General features: G+C 39.0%; 1 protein-coding gene across 1 annotated transcript; it reads right to left on the bottom strand.

Annotated features, from left to right (window-relative positions):
- Positions 1-169: 169 nt before the first annotated feature.
- LOC114144632 (tubulin beta-4B chain-like) lies at positions 170-5,145 on the bottom strand. The gene is made up of 5 exons (XM_028017681.1): positions 4,910-5,145; positions 3,269-3,377; positions 3,065-3,175; positions 2,083-2,327; positions 170-2,009 (listed from the first exon to the last, which is right to left on the bottom strand). The coding sequence occupies exons 1-5, from the start codon at positions 4,964-4,966 to the stop codon at positions 1,197-1,199; spliced, it is 1,335 nt and encodes a 444-aa protein (XP_027873482.1). The 5' UTR covers positions 4,967-5,145; the 3' UTR covers positions 170-1,196.
- Positions 5,146-14,960: the final 9,815 nt, after the last annotated feature.

Genomic DNA, 14,960 nt, shown 5'->3' with positions numbered 1-14,960 from the left:
TCACTCGAAGGCATCTAAAAAGTAGAAGTCTCCATTTTGACCAGGTTTTTTGTCATTCAAGATGAAAACTGAAAGGGAATCCAAACAAAGGCAATTTAACAATAAATCAAAAACATTTGGTGAAAAATATCTGAACCTCAAGCTACAGAAATGATCCCACAGACAAAGACTTGTTTAATAATATATTTATTTCAACCAATGTCAAATCAGACAAGTGATCAAACTGCGCCCAGTGTGAAAGATTATCTGGCGATAATGACAATGAACAAAATGCTAATGACAAAAAATCACTTGCACACGTCTTTGGCTAAGTTCACACAGCAGGCAAATGTGACCCAAATCCGCAGTTTTTCACCCATGTGCGACTCAATGTCCGACTTTTTCACAGCTGTCTCAACGGCCCAATTCCTCAAAAAAGCCAATCTGCGCCACCTCCATATGTGTCCGATTGTTTCAAAGGATTTGCAGTCTGAACAGTCATGTCGCATTTAATCCTACATTTACATCATTGATGTGAGACCTGTGTCATAACTCTGCACTAGATGCAAACAATGGCTGAAAATAATGATTATGACATAAGTTTGTATCAAGAAAACACATCACAATCCCACCACTCCTGGCTCTGACTCAACATCCAAACAGACTTCGCTACAGACTTTGCAATCGATGATCCACCAAAGGCCATCGCTGTTAGTTGCACTTTCTTTTTATTGGTATCTTGTTATGATACTGTTGATTCCTATTACTGAATAAGCCTTAAGATCGATAAATACACTATTACTTCAGTAAAGAGTGCGCTGCTGCATGACGTCAGCGTTTTTCTGAGCAATGGGCTCGCTTTGGGGTCATACACGTTCACATTGTGCCATCGCATTTAATTAGTATGAACAGCCGCACAAAAAAATTTGTATTTCAGCAAAAAAATCAGAATTGAGCATCACGACCTGCTGTGTGAATGCAGCCTTTGTTACCGCTACAAAGGTCAGCTATGTTCTTAGTGTGTGAATCCTACTCTGCCAGAAGAAGAAAAAAGGTGAGGACTAGAAACAGAAGAGGCAGGGAACAGATGACATGAATAAGAGAGCAGGGAAAGGACAAGACAGGAAGGAAAAGTAAAAACTAAAAGAAAAGATCAGAGTAGGACTTGGCTAAACGGATGGATGAGTGCCAATAAGAAATATGAGTGACTGTTAGCCTTAGGCGACTTCCTCCTCTCCTTCCTCCTCGAACTCTCCCTCCTCGGCTGTGGCGTCCTGGTATTGCTGGTACTCGGACACCAAGTCGTTCATGTTGCTCTCCGCCTCAGTGAACTCCATCTCATCCATGCCCTCTCCGGTGTACCAGTGGAGGAAGGCCTTGCGCCGGAACATGGCGGTGAACTGCTCGGAGATGCGCTTGAACAGCTCCTGGATGGCCGTGCTGTTGCCGATGAAGGTGGCGGCCATCTTGAGCCCGCGGGGTGGGATGTCGCACACGGCTGTCTTGACGTTGTTGGGGATCCACTCCACGAAGTAGCTGCTGTTTTTGTTCTGCACGTTCAGCATCTGCTCGTCCACTTCCTTCATGGACATGCGCCCTCGGAAGACGGCGGCCACGGTCAGGTAGCGGCCGTGGCGGGGGTCGCAAGCTGCCATCATGTTCTTGGCGTCGAACATCTGCTGAGTGAGTTCGGGCACGGAAAGAGCTCTGTACTGCTGGCTGCCCCTGCTGGTGAGTGGAGCGAAGCCGGGCATGAAGAAGTGCAGACGAGGGAAGGGTACCATGTTGACCGCTAGTTTGCGGAGGTCGGCGTTGAGCTGGCCGGGGAACCGCAGGCAAGTCGTCACCCCGCTCATGGTGGCAGAGACCAGATGGTTGAGGTCTCCGTAAGTGGGTGTGGTGAGTTTGAGGGTGCGGAAGCAGATGTCGTACAGGGCCTCGTTGTCAATGCAGTAGGTCTCATCAGTGTTCTCAACCAGCTGGTGCACAGACAGGGTAGCGTTGTAGGGCTCCACCACAGTGTCTGACACCTGCGCAAAGGACACTCAAGTTCAGGGTGGAAACTAAAGTATACCAAGAAGTAAACTGACACAATCATCATACCTTGGGAGAAGGCACCACACTGAAGGTGTTCATGATACGGTCGGGGTACTCCTCCCGAATTTTGCTGATGAGCAGGGTTCCCATGCCGGAGCCGGTACCCCCACCCAGGGAGTGTGTGAGCTGGAAGCCCTGAAGGCAGTCGCAGCTCTCGGCCTCCTTCCTCACAACGTCCATGACTGAGTCCACCAACTCAGCTCCCTCTGTGTAGTGGCCCTTTGCCCAGTTGTTACCTGCTCCACTCTGGCCTGTAATGTCAGGGTTATAGTGCTGAACTGTTGCTACGACAACATACTTTGCAATAGGGGCACAAGCTCTTGCGATATTAAAACACCACAATATTTTCTGGAAAAAAGAAAATATTGCTTTCTCAAATGATGTTCACATTGATCTGTTTTGTGTATGCGACACCGAGCTCAAAACACTGAAAGTTGAGTCAGCGCAACCAGTCGCAAGAACGCACATCAGCCCGACTGCCACAGGTGTGTGGTGTCTGCCCTGGTGGAGAAGAAAGGGGGCTAGATGTCCAACTACCTCATCAAACTTGCTAGCATCCATTCAGATTGTGGGAAATGAAGGAATTTGTCGTGAGAAATGTAGGTAATTGGAACGCTCGACTATGAAATCTGAACCGCCTGCGAACAGTGCGCAGTGTCCACACGACTCCGGCTACACACAGAATGTGGGAGCCTTTATTTTGAAGTATAAAATAATTTGTCCCCAAAAGAAAAACAGGGATATTTCTGTTTTCTTAAAAGTCGAGTCTTGCTTCTATAAACCAAATATTGCATATCATCTTGTAAGGTCAGTGTTTTGCTACACACCTCCACTTTATGTTTTATCTGTGTTTTTAACCATTTGGGATTTCAGTTATCTCCCAATTTAATACTAATCCCATATAAATTCTGTCTTGTTTTGTCATGCATTATAAAAAATAGTTTTGATTTGATAGAGTAAATTAAAGTGCATGCTCTGAGTTACATACCAAAGACAAAGTTGTCTGGCCTGAAGATCTGTCCGAAAGGGCCAGAGCGAACAGAGTCCATCGTGCCAGGCTCCAGATCTACTAAGATGGCCCTTGGCACGTACTTTCCACCTGGAACAGATATGCTATTTGGTTTTTTTTCTGAGGGAAAAATATAGTTTCTAAAGAGAGTTTAAATACTGAGACAAAATCACAAAATCAAACCTGAAGCCTCATTGTAGTAGACGTTGATCCTATCCAGCTGCAGATCGCTGTCCCCATGGTAGGTTCCAGTCGGATCAATTCCATGCTCATCACTGATCACCTCCCAGAACTTCAAACAGATAGGTATGAGAGATTAGTTACAATGAGATGAATATGTCAATAAAAATATAAATCCTGAATGCACAGGGTGCAATATATTACTGCACATCCCATCATGCTTAAAGAAACCATGTTACTACTGGGAGTTTACATCTTCTCTAAGAACTTTAACCTTTACTCAATACTTCAGGTTGCATGTACAAGAATCAGCGTTTATAACAAGTACAAAAACAAAAAATATATGGAATAATAATTATGCAACACAAAGGCTTCAAAATTAAAGTTTTTTACCTGATTTTCCAGAAACTAATTTCTCTTTTCAAAACAGATCCAAGTAATGTGTACGCATAAACAAATCATCTTGATTATGAGCCAGATTTTTGAGTTTGCTCTGATTGTTCACGATGACAGTGACAATATTACTGCCATTCGAACGGTGGAGCCAAACACACAAATCTCGAGCAAAAGAGAAAATGTTTTCTTTTTAACAAATATACAGTTGAGAAATATGCCATTTCCCCATTGCTGCCCAGTCTCCCTCTGAGTCAACAAGAACACAAAACCGATGAAAACCACTTTTTTCTCTCCAATGAATATATGAGTGAAATGTTGTAGTTCAACTGAGCTTATGAGTATGAATATGGGCATATTAGTGTTCACCACCAAGCAGCTCACCTTTACAGATGTGAGAGACGTATTTAAACCTTAAAAATGCAATTATAAAGTTGATTCAGTCTAACCTCTTAAAATGCTGAACATAAATAGAAGATTGTTCTTCATACAAATCATCTTTGTAAAATATGCATATTTTTTATTTAGTTCATCCACTGCAATGTAAATTGGCAGACAAAATTCATCCCAGAATTTCAGAATTAGATATTTCATCTTCACACACGATTTTATAATCTCTCAGATTATATGGTTTGTGTTTAACATTCAAGTCTATTGCAAACATTCATATTTTTTTAAATATAATGGTGAACTTACTAATCTGAAGAATGTCCGATCATTTATAAAGCTTAATAAAAAAAAAAAAACAAGCGAATGATATCAACGTGACATTTTTTGATATTTGCGTGTCTCCGTCGTTCCAGTGCATTCCGTGTCTGAGCCACACCCCTCTGTTACACGCGCGCACACGGTCACACGCCCACGCATATCAATTATTACAATATTTCATATTTTAATTTAAAAGTTAACGTGGACACCTTCCCCACAAACACGTTCTCCACTTGCCGTGTCGAGTACAGCAGTCGCCCATTCAACGGGCTTCATGCGACAGCAGCGGGGACGTCTCGGTTTGCCACCGCCCATCCTGAAGGATGCTATTGTGCGCCGCCTTCACGGCTCTCCTGTGCGCGACACTGTTTGACCTACTTAGTGTTTCCTGGGGACAGCGTGCTGTCTTACCAGCTGCCATGTCACGACCAGCAGCAGCCAGCGTGTATTTATTACATAAAAAAAAAAAAAAAACACGGCTGCCACAGTTAACAGGTAGATAACCCTCCCCAAAGGTTCGTTGGCTCTTCTCTCTCTCCCTACCTTCGCTCCAATCTGGTTCCCGCACTGCCCGGCCTGAAGATGCACAATCTCACGCATGTTGTCGCTGCTGCGTTGCGGGGAGTATGCAAACTGATGGAGAAACGAAGGAAGGTGGGAAGAAAAACAAAAGCTTAAAGGTGTTTGTTTTTTGGGTTTTTTTTTTTTTAGCGACTCGGTTCTGTCGAGTAGGGAGTCTGGCTGAATGGCGGAGGGGTTTGTAACTGGGTTATAAGCTCCCTTGTCTCGCCCTTCCCATCCTACCGCGGCTGCGCTGTTCCTGCCTGTGCTGCAGAATTACGTCATCTCCATGGCAACGAAAACTGGGCACAGCTGGTGCAAATGGCTTGTCTAAACCGGCCGGCTTGACGAGAGCAGGAAAGCGAAGAGACTAATCTTTGTTGGAATGACACAATGGCGTTATATTGCATAATACGGACATTATAATTTTCCAGTTTAGAGCTTGAGACACATTTCTCAGTGGAGTGGTCTAAATATGTCCGCTCTATTTGAATGCACAGCCCTTCTCCCACCTCCAAGCGCACACACACACCCGTAATGTGTTCAAAATGTATTTAATGTCCACAATGTTAGCTTTGGCTTTGAAGAGAACGCTGCTTTTCATTATTCCATATTTAGCCTGTTAATTTGTTTGAGTTGTTGCCCATGGAGACAGGATGTTTGACAACAGAAGCTGGAAGGAAGTCAGGGTGATGATATGGAAATGGCACGCATTCCTCACTCACCCCGCATTTTCATGCAGTAGACCGTTTTCAAAAGACAGCTTCAAACATGACTTAAGAGAACAGAGAACAAAGGTGACCTCTCAGAAGTAGCATGCAGTTGGAAACATTATGCATGTACTATAAAAAAATGACTTATTTTTGCACAATCTAAATCAAACCAAACTTTTACTGTCCTTAGGTCATTTAGAAAAAAAAAACGTTTCCTTGTATGACATAGTGGGAAAATGAAATAATAATAGTAAAAAAATATCAGCCAAAGTATAAAGAAGATTTCCACAAGTCTGATTCATCTTACTGGTCCGAGATTACAGATGCCTGTTAATCTCTTCAAACAATTCAGTGCAAACATGAGTCACAAGGTGTAAGACGGGTTATTAAGGTGTTTGAGCAAAAAAGGTAATTTAAAAAAAAATCTAACTTACTTTTTCTTAAATAGATTAAAAAGTTTAGAAAGGGATTCCACCAAATGCATTTTACACTTGAACTAGTGATAACTTTGTACATTTATTTAAGAACAAACTGTGAAATTAAGTAATTTACAGCTCCGTAGCTATTATTAAAGTCACAAAGCAGCATTCTACGTTTTGTTTTGAGCCTCTACAAATCTGGGCTGCACAAGTGGGAACTTGTTAGCACCTGCAGCAAGAAGATCCTAACTTGGCTTTTTCTGCATAGAGTTTGCATGTTCTTCACGCCCGTGGATGCATGAGAGGTGATTTTATCTTTTTAAATTTCCCATAGGAGTCCTCATGTGAGAGCATGGTTGTTTGTCCTACGTGTCTCTGGATAGGTCGCTGATCTATTAAAGGGCAAGAAAAAGACACACACAGACATGGAAAACTGACTCTAATACTGAACACTGATTTAGGTCGGCCAGAAGTGTTTGGACTGAGACAAAGCAAGAAGGGTATCCACTATGCATGCTTGGGGAGAACATGCCACCTCCGTGCAGAAAGGCTCCAGCCCGGGTGCAAACACAGAACAATCTTGCTGCATTAGTTTTGGACATATAATATGGCAGCTGGTTTTCAAACTTTTAATTATATTTGATTTCTATTTGATTCCAAAATGTATCTAGAGATAAATGAAAGTCAGAGAGATATGCAGCAAAGCATAAATATCCGTCTGCATTTATTCGTCCTCCTCTTCAGTTTCTAACTAAAGTTCTTAAATCTTTCTTGACAGCATTTGTATTGAAACGTTTTGGACAAAGAAAACATTTTGTGTTTGAAAAGCTCAACTTTGGCACTTTTCAGCAACACTTCAAAGTTAATATTGACATTGCAAAATATTGCAAACAAAAATTACTGTTAAAGACAGCCAGCGTTTTTTTTGTATCTATACTCATACCACTGTTTGAAAGGCGTAGCTTGAGAGGATTGGGATTGAAGGGAAAGTGCATGGTTGGTGTCAGACTTGAGTGCTGTCCTTACCTCAAATGGCCTTGGACCAAATCCATGACACCCACAGTTCAATAACTGCCTGAAAACTATTGAAACGAAGCCAACAGGGCAATAAACATCAACTGGTGGAGACTTTTGATTTCCTGTCTTTGAATATGTACTAGTCTATCATGTTGGTCACTATTAAAATTACACACTTATACATATAACTATCTGTCTGTCTATCTATCTATACACTAAACTAAAGAAGGAACTTTAGTTCCTTCTTAACTAAAGTTACTAAAAATTGTACAGCTAATTTTTAACACATTAAAAAAGCTGGATAGATGTTTGCCTTGACCAGGTTTTTCTGAGATGAAATAACAAAATAACAAGACCATAAAATATCATTTTAAAACATTTCCCAGTTTGTCATGCAACTAGAATATAATAGAAAGCATCTTTTGTTGTCCCACTGTGGGGGTAGCTGAATATATACTCAACTATACTTGGACAGTTATGAAAATGTGCATACGAAAATAAAAGAAATGCTCAATTTAGAAGAATAATTTAAGAAAAAGAATTATGCAATGTGCATATATATGCATAAGAAGCAGCATCACGTTACTTACAAGAAAATAAAAGAGACAGTGCCAATAAAAGGGACAAAACTACAAACATTTGGGACGATTAGTAAGTTTGATATTTTTGGGAGCAGAGACTGTTTTAATGACATTCAGTTGGAGTAAAGAAGGATCTGAAATAACGGTACTTTGTGCTCCTAGGATGCATCAGTCTGTCTCTGAAGGAGCTTTCCAGTTCTGCAACAGCTTCATGCACAGACCGGGAGACATTGCCTAGCAGTGGTGTTAATTTAGCTAGAGTTGTTCTGTCTACTATCACCTGCTGGGTCGAGGGGCAGCCTAGGACAGAGCTGGCCTTCCTGATGAGCTTATCTAACCTTTTCCTCTCAGCTGTAGATAAGCTGCTGCTCCAACTTCTGACACCACAGAACAGTGATTCTCAACCCTTTTTAAGCCACAGCATTCCACATTATAAAAATCACAAGAAGCAAAAATGTTATTAGAAGTATTTTTATTGAAATATGATGAAAATCTAATCTCAATTGGATCAATTTAGTTATTCAGTGTAAATTTGGGCTTGTTTGGTTGAACACATAGTTGATGTTCTTGAAATAAATGAAGAAATACGCACAGAAAGATCTCCCCCAATAGTTATGAGTGTCTGTCTTTGTTTCATCCTAATAGCAGGCAGGCAGTTTAGTTTTTGCATATCGTTTCCAAAAAATACATCTCAGAGCACTGAAAAGTCTACCTTGGTCTTTAAATTGGCAACTGAGTGGAGCAAGGAGTTGTACCTCTCTCTAGTGGAAGAGAATGGAATTCCCTCATCGGTATGTCCTTTAACTCTTCATAGGCCTGGCAATGAGCCACTATTTGACTCAGGTGTATTAACTTGGAGCACAGAAATATCAGTAAGTTGCCGGGTATCAACTGTTTTTCCTTGTGGGGAAGCTGAAAATGTCTTGTATTCTTTGGAAACTAGGAATAAGAACGGGGAGATTTTCTGCCCACCAGCTTCTGTTGGATAAAAATAAATAAATAAATAAATAAATAAATAAATAAATAAATAAATAAATAAATAAAAGTGGGAAAAAGAAGTGTCACACTGAGTGCTCTCTCTCTCTCTCTCTCTCTGTGTATTTAAGTTAATAATATATTTTTCTTAAAGTTCTCCAATCACATGATTAAGGCTGGCTGAATATCTCAATCATTTTAGATAGAGATATTCTGTTCACCACACGGGGGCGATAGATATCTTCAGTTCAGCCGGTTCCTCTCCGATATGGGTGATGTTTAACTCCACTGTGGTATTATTAAAGTAAAAAAAATAATAACCAGTGACTTGTAGTTCTATTAAATTTGCTTTGTAACATTATTAAAACTACTTTTACATTCATATTTCTTTACAATGCTAGTTAGTACAAATTAGCATAGTTTAAAAGGTCTGAGGCTAAAGACTGGTACTGATGTAGAGAGATGTACATGCAGAAAGCCATAGTACAGACACCAAACATTGTTTCTACAGTGCTAGAGAATATAAAAGGGCATGGCAAAAATCCATCAAGCTTACATCCCCTCAGCTGACATCTTCATTTAGAGTTAAAGTTCTCCCATTTCTCACTCTTGCCTCCCACATTCCCAAGGTGACCATTATTAGCATTCCTCCTCTGCCCTTCTTGGACTCTTTTCTCTAAAAACCTACACGGTTCTCTAAGTCTTTTTACTCCTCATAACTTTCATTGTTATTTATAATAAATATGTAACAGTGAGCCGAACTCTTCAGCAGATTTTATTTATTTTTTGTCACTTTATGCCAGAAAAGGCAGATCTGTTCCAGCCCATTAATGCATGCCATAAAACCCAACGACCAGCTCAGGAGGACACTCAGCACTTTCAAAGGACGCATGCAAAAGTCACAATGAATCATCATGAGAGAAGAAAAAAAGGGCATGAAAATCGTTTATAAGACAAATGGGGCTGTATAATTTTATACACATGGACTATTTTGCATGTTTGATTTGTTGTTGTGAATAATTGTTTCTCTTTTGAGGCGATTATTGATATGTGTGGCTGTAAATGACTGAAAGGTAACTCTAGAAGCAGAGTTCTGCTGCTGCCACTTGTTTAAACGTCTGAAAAGGATTCAAAGTGAGCGCCAGGAGTGATTTAATTTGTTGTCCATTGATGCTATTAAATAAAACAAGCCGGCACAACATCCTCTCATGTTGTTGAATGAGAAAGGAAGCAATTGTGCTTCTCTTCCTCTTTAATAGCATTCTGTAACTTTGTGTTCTGCAAAAGAAAACAATACAAGAAAACGATGAACATTTGCCAGTATCTGCCTTTTTAATGAGTGAGGAGTTTTACTTTATAAGCACACTTTCAGACTGTTTTTGTGTTTAAAGGAAATGATGTGTTCAGCGCATGGAGAATAATGAAGTGCTTGTGCCTGTAATGTTTTCAGTGTTGAAAGCTTCTAACAGCCACATTACCTCCTTTATAGGAATGTAAGATTTGCTTTATTTTATGCTCCTTCGGTTTTCATGTTAGAAAAATATGCTCTAGGTTTGTGCGTTTTTATTCTTTCAAATAACCCCAAACACAAAAATAAAATTTTGTAGAATTGTGCAACTCTAATTTGGACAGAACTGTGTGTTTAAACTTACAGTGAAATACATTGACTCTCATTTTACTGTCGACCAAAGACACCAAGTACGTTTCTTCTAATCCTTTCACGGTTTGAATGAGGAGTTATTTCAAAGTGCTAAATAAAGATGCGTGTAAAGACTCTTCATAGATTTAGTTACTGAATGTTTTCACTTATGGAAAAAATAATGGAAAAAATTGATTGGTAATGATAATTCTTCCCCTCACAAATAAGTAGGAGATTCATAAAAGAAAACACGTACTAATTACTTACTTTGCCCAAATCTATCATACTAACTTCTAAACTTATCATGTTTGTTAAATCCTTTAAATCCAAGCAATTACACCCCTTGAAAAATGTACACTAGTTTATATTTTAATATATGTCCCAAAAGTGGTTGAAATGTAGACCACTTACTCTTGTAATTGTCTTCCACAGGGTGATCCATCCTGGTTGAGGTGTCACCTCTGCTGCTTTGCACATTAGAGGCATGTTAAACATATGCAGGAATATAAAAGTGTTTTCAAATTCAAAAGCTTTGACCCTACTCTAAAAGAAAATGTTGTGACATTAACACATACATAAGCATAGACGAGTTTAAAGTCATAAGATAAAATGTTGAAGTTTGACGGACAAATGACTTGAGGCGAGTTCAGAGAGTCCAGCTGCTGCACACACTAACAATATGACTCAGATTCCACATCACTGACCCGGTTTACCTGGCTGATAAATTTACCAAGTTTTTGTTTTTATGTCCTGCCAGTGCAGTTGTTGCTTTATATCAGCACCGCAGCATTCAGCTGCAGGCTCTGAATACTTACTCATAGCTTTCCAATATTATTATACAAATGTTTTCTGGGGGATTAAATTAAAGCTTTAACAAAAAAAAAACAAACCAAAAAAAACAGTTGTGGTATGACGAGATATTCCAAACTTCAGTTTACATTATTTTTTTGTAAAAAAAAAAAATAAATAATAATAATAATAATACTATCAACCAATAATAAATATAGACTGCAGTGTAACTCTTAAAGTAGATAGATTAAATTTGTAACACAAGCTAATTAGAAAAGTTGGTAATAGTTTATTCATAAACATGACATAACACCTGTCATGCACATGAATAAGTCTTTATGAATGTCTTTGACTGTTGTCATGAAGTGTCATTTGGTAAATAATGACAATTTTAATGTAAAGTTGCTTTAAAAGTTGCATTAAAGTCCATTAAAAGTGCCACCTTTGCAATAAAGTGTGTAAATTTACCAAATAATGCAAAGTTGGCACTTTTAGTGGACTTTAATGCAACCTTTGAAGCAACTTTGCATCAAAAGTGAAATTATTTACTGAATGACACTTCATGACAACAGTCATCATCACCCATAAAGACTCCTTCATGTTCATGACAGGTGTTATGTCATGTTTATGACAGTATCATGTCAGTCTTATGCACACAACTTCAAATAAAGTGTTACCAAAAAGTTTTCCCTCGCCAGGATTGCTCTTTGTTTATTTTTATGTAACTACACATGGAGTGTTGAAGGTGTGAGCTGGAAAATAAAATAAGTCTGTATAATAAACTTTTGCCTACTTATATTTCATATTTTATTTAAGAAAAAGGGGAAAAGAAGTTAAAAATTGACTTCTCTGGACAGGTTTTGTGTGTTGATGTGCACATTGATCTGTTTGGATCCTATAAATGGATCCCGCTGGATAATCCTGACGAACACATTTCAAACTGCTGTAAGTTTTCTGTGCTTCAACGTACAGTCATCAGTGAGAGCACTAATAAAAGGTACAGGAATCCTCTGTCATCTACATATTCACTGATAGTATAACTGAAGTACAATTATTGGCATATAAACACAATAAAATAGTAATTTACCTTGCAGGGTAACAAGTATGTTACCTGTTAAACCTAATGAAATTGAAAGGACCTGTATTGAATCAACTGTATTGAATACATTTTTATTTCAAAAATAAAATATTTAATGTGGTTTTGAATGGCTAATTTTGGAGGTGTCCTTTTTTTTAAGCCATTGGGTTTATTATTACGTCAGGCTATTGATAACACACTGAATAAATAATGTCTGTGTGCATGAATAATGTAAGAATGCCACTCTGAAGTCTCGGCATTGAAAAGTTGACAGAAAGACTTGTGTGCAATTGAAAAGACAAAGCATGTTTTCTCATTTACTGATGTCTTCTTGGCGTCTTGATAAAACGCAGCCACACTGTGCACCCAGGGATGTTTCAGAAACCTTTGTTTGCAGTTTCCGAGAGACATATAAAAAAGTGAAACGAAACTTAAGGCAGAGAACAGTGGATGCTTGAGCAAAATAGGAGAGGCAGCTGGGATTATATTAAACACAGACATGACTTAAATGCATATTTTAGCATGCAATAAACTCCATCTTGCCTTCAGCTTGGTTATAAACTGAATGTTAAGTTTGTGCTTTGTTGCCTTCCTAATGGCCATAATTATGTTAATGGGTTATTTTTGAAATTTGAGAAGGCTGTGTGTTGGAGGAATCCAAGTCTCCCACGTAAGTATGCTTGTGTGTCCATCTGTTAGCTTAACACGCATGTTAGCATTGGATTTCTGAGTTAGCTGTCTTTTCCTTTAGGTTCGGTTTGGGTAACGTTTTCAGCATTAGTGACATTTATTGAGGACTCTTTATCACGCGACCTCAGATTAATGCACACTTTTGAAACGTCAAGACACAGGGTGAACATTGAAAGAATTGATAAGCAGTACGCATTGCAAGAGAAAATAATTTAACTCATATAATAACACTGACTATCATTCAATAGCACGTCTTTGTCAAACTATTTAACACAGTAATTTCCCTCGTTTATGTCATTAGGAGGTGACGACGACGGGCTGCATTCAAGAACATAAAACAAGTCAAATATTGACAAGCATTTTGTTTCAAGGTTGTGTGAACTGTGTGAAAAATTCTCAACTTACTTAGATCAATAGATTACATATAATAATTATTAATTAATTACTTGTTTACTATCCATTTCAATAAAACATCCCATGTCCACAACTCTCTTCAAATAAGGGCTAAGCTATTTTAGTGAAATTCTCATACTTATACTACAGTCATATTCGGTGCAATTGTATTAAAGTATTGATTAATTTAACATAATTTGGAATTAAGCTGTAACATATCAAAATGTGGAAAAAGTGAAGCACTGTGAAAAGCCTCTTTATGCTCTTAAATTTTATAGATACTGTCAGTCTCACTGATGGCTGTTTCTTTGTGCTAGGATGTCATAAATTGTAAGAGCTGCCATCTAATGTTACTTGTTGTGTTTCTCACTCTATTTTTCTGTTTTTATGAATATGATAAATTGTGCTTTTCTGCCTGTAAAAAAAAAAAAAAAGCAAACCCAGATTTTAAAGGCTTGCGGGTAAAATAAATATGCAACATTTCTTAAAAGAAGAACTAAATATATGCATAAGTAGGAATATCCAGAGACAGTAACCCAAGGTGTAAATAAATCTGGTGAAAAACTTTACTCAAATGTGACAAGATCCAACGATTTCACAAAGAAACCAACAAGCAGCTCATCTTCCCAGGAGTTGAGCTACTTGTTGACTGAACTAGTGCTGTTGTCACTGGTCAGTATGACTTAGCATATAAAACAAAGACCTATAAATAAATCACTGATCCGTCTAAGCAGCCCAGTAAACTTTACACCAGTGTGTACAGATTGTACTAATGCCTTGTCCTTTGTAGCCAAAGTAATTATGGAGGATTTCTTCCACACAAGAATGCAGAAAATGAAACGAATGATTGGCTTATAATATGAGGAAATGGTTGTGTCCCCTGATGCCTAAGCAGAACATCCCTGTAGAGACAACTAGAAAACCCATATGTTGTTGAACACACAGTTCCCTCTGAGGACTCAGTACAAGAAGCCCTTGAAAGAAAAAGACGGTGACATTGTGTCCTTGCAGCAGAGGCTCAATAAAAGCTTAAAGGACTTGGTTGCCAGGGCTTTGCTGACAACATAGAGATCTTGGCATTAGAGGGCAAGCCTTGCACCAAGCCATCAAAGAAATATTCTTGTGAGTGAGAGAGTGGAGCGGGTTGTTCCTCAGTAGAACAGGACCAGCCTGGTTTCCCACAGAGGAGCACTAGATGCATAGGAAAGTGCTGTCCAATGCATTGGACACAGCTTCACGTTTTTTTTTATGATTTTGACAAATAACAAGAACCACACTCTGGGGGAGGTTAAATATTTCTTTATTTCCAAACAACAGAATGAGCAAGTTGGTCTGCAGCAGCGTCAACGTTTTCTGGTTAGACTCTGTGGAGGAGATAGATTGGTGGGTGACTGGGATGAATTGCATCATCAGGAAATACAAGGTTATCCTGGAGATCCTCTCCAGAGACTCTGAACTTGATTAATTTAGATCCTCTTGGATAAAATGTAACTGAGGATTCACTGGTGTGAGTTTACTGGGGACTGTTTCGCCTGCAGGACTGCATAAAGGTAAAGCATCTATATGCTGAAAAGCAATGACGGTGATGTCCTGAAGTGCGGAAACTCTGGTGATTGGGTTAGAGAGTTTATACACACCTCATAATCAGGTCTCAAGATAAAGTAGAGCATAGCTGCTTGGTCTGTAATCTAAGCCTCAGAGGTCAGGTAAACAGTCCAGATGGGCAAAAGGGCAGGTAG

Source organism: Xiphophorus couchianus, chromosome 5, assembly GCF_001444195.1.
Source record: "Xiphophorus couchianus chromosome 5, X_couchianus-1.0, whole genome shotgun sequence".
NCBI classification, from domain to species: domain Eukaryota; kingdom Metazoa; phylum Chordata; class Actinopteri; order Cyprinodontiformes; family Poeciliidae; genus Xiphophorus; species Xiphophorus couchianus.
The sequence above is the reverse complement of the archived record's forward strand: the minus strand, read 5'-3'. Positions and strand labels throughout refer to the sequence as shown.

Coding starts and splice junctions, on each gene's coding strand:
- LOC114144632 (XM_028017681.1), bottom strand. CDS start 4,966: ATGCGTGAGATTGTGCATCTTCAGGCCGGGCAGTGCGGGAACCAGATT. Junction 3,378..4,909: donor GGAACCAGATTGGAGCGAAG/GTAGGGAGAGAG, acceptor ATCTGTTTGAAG/TTCTGGGAGGTGATCAGTGA. Junction 3,176..3,268: donor CTACTACAATGAGGCTTCAG/GTTTGATTTTGT, acceptor TATCTGTTCCAG/GTGGAAAGTACGTGCCAAGG.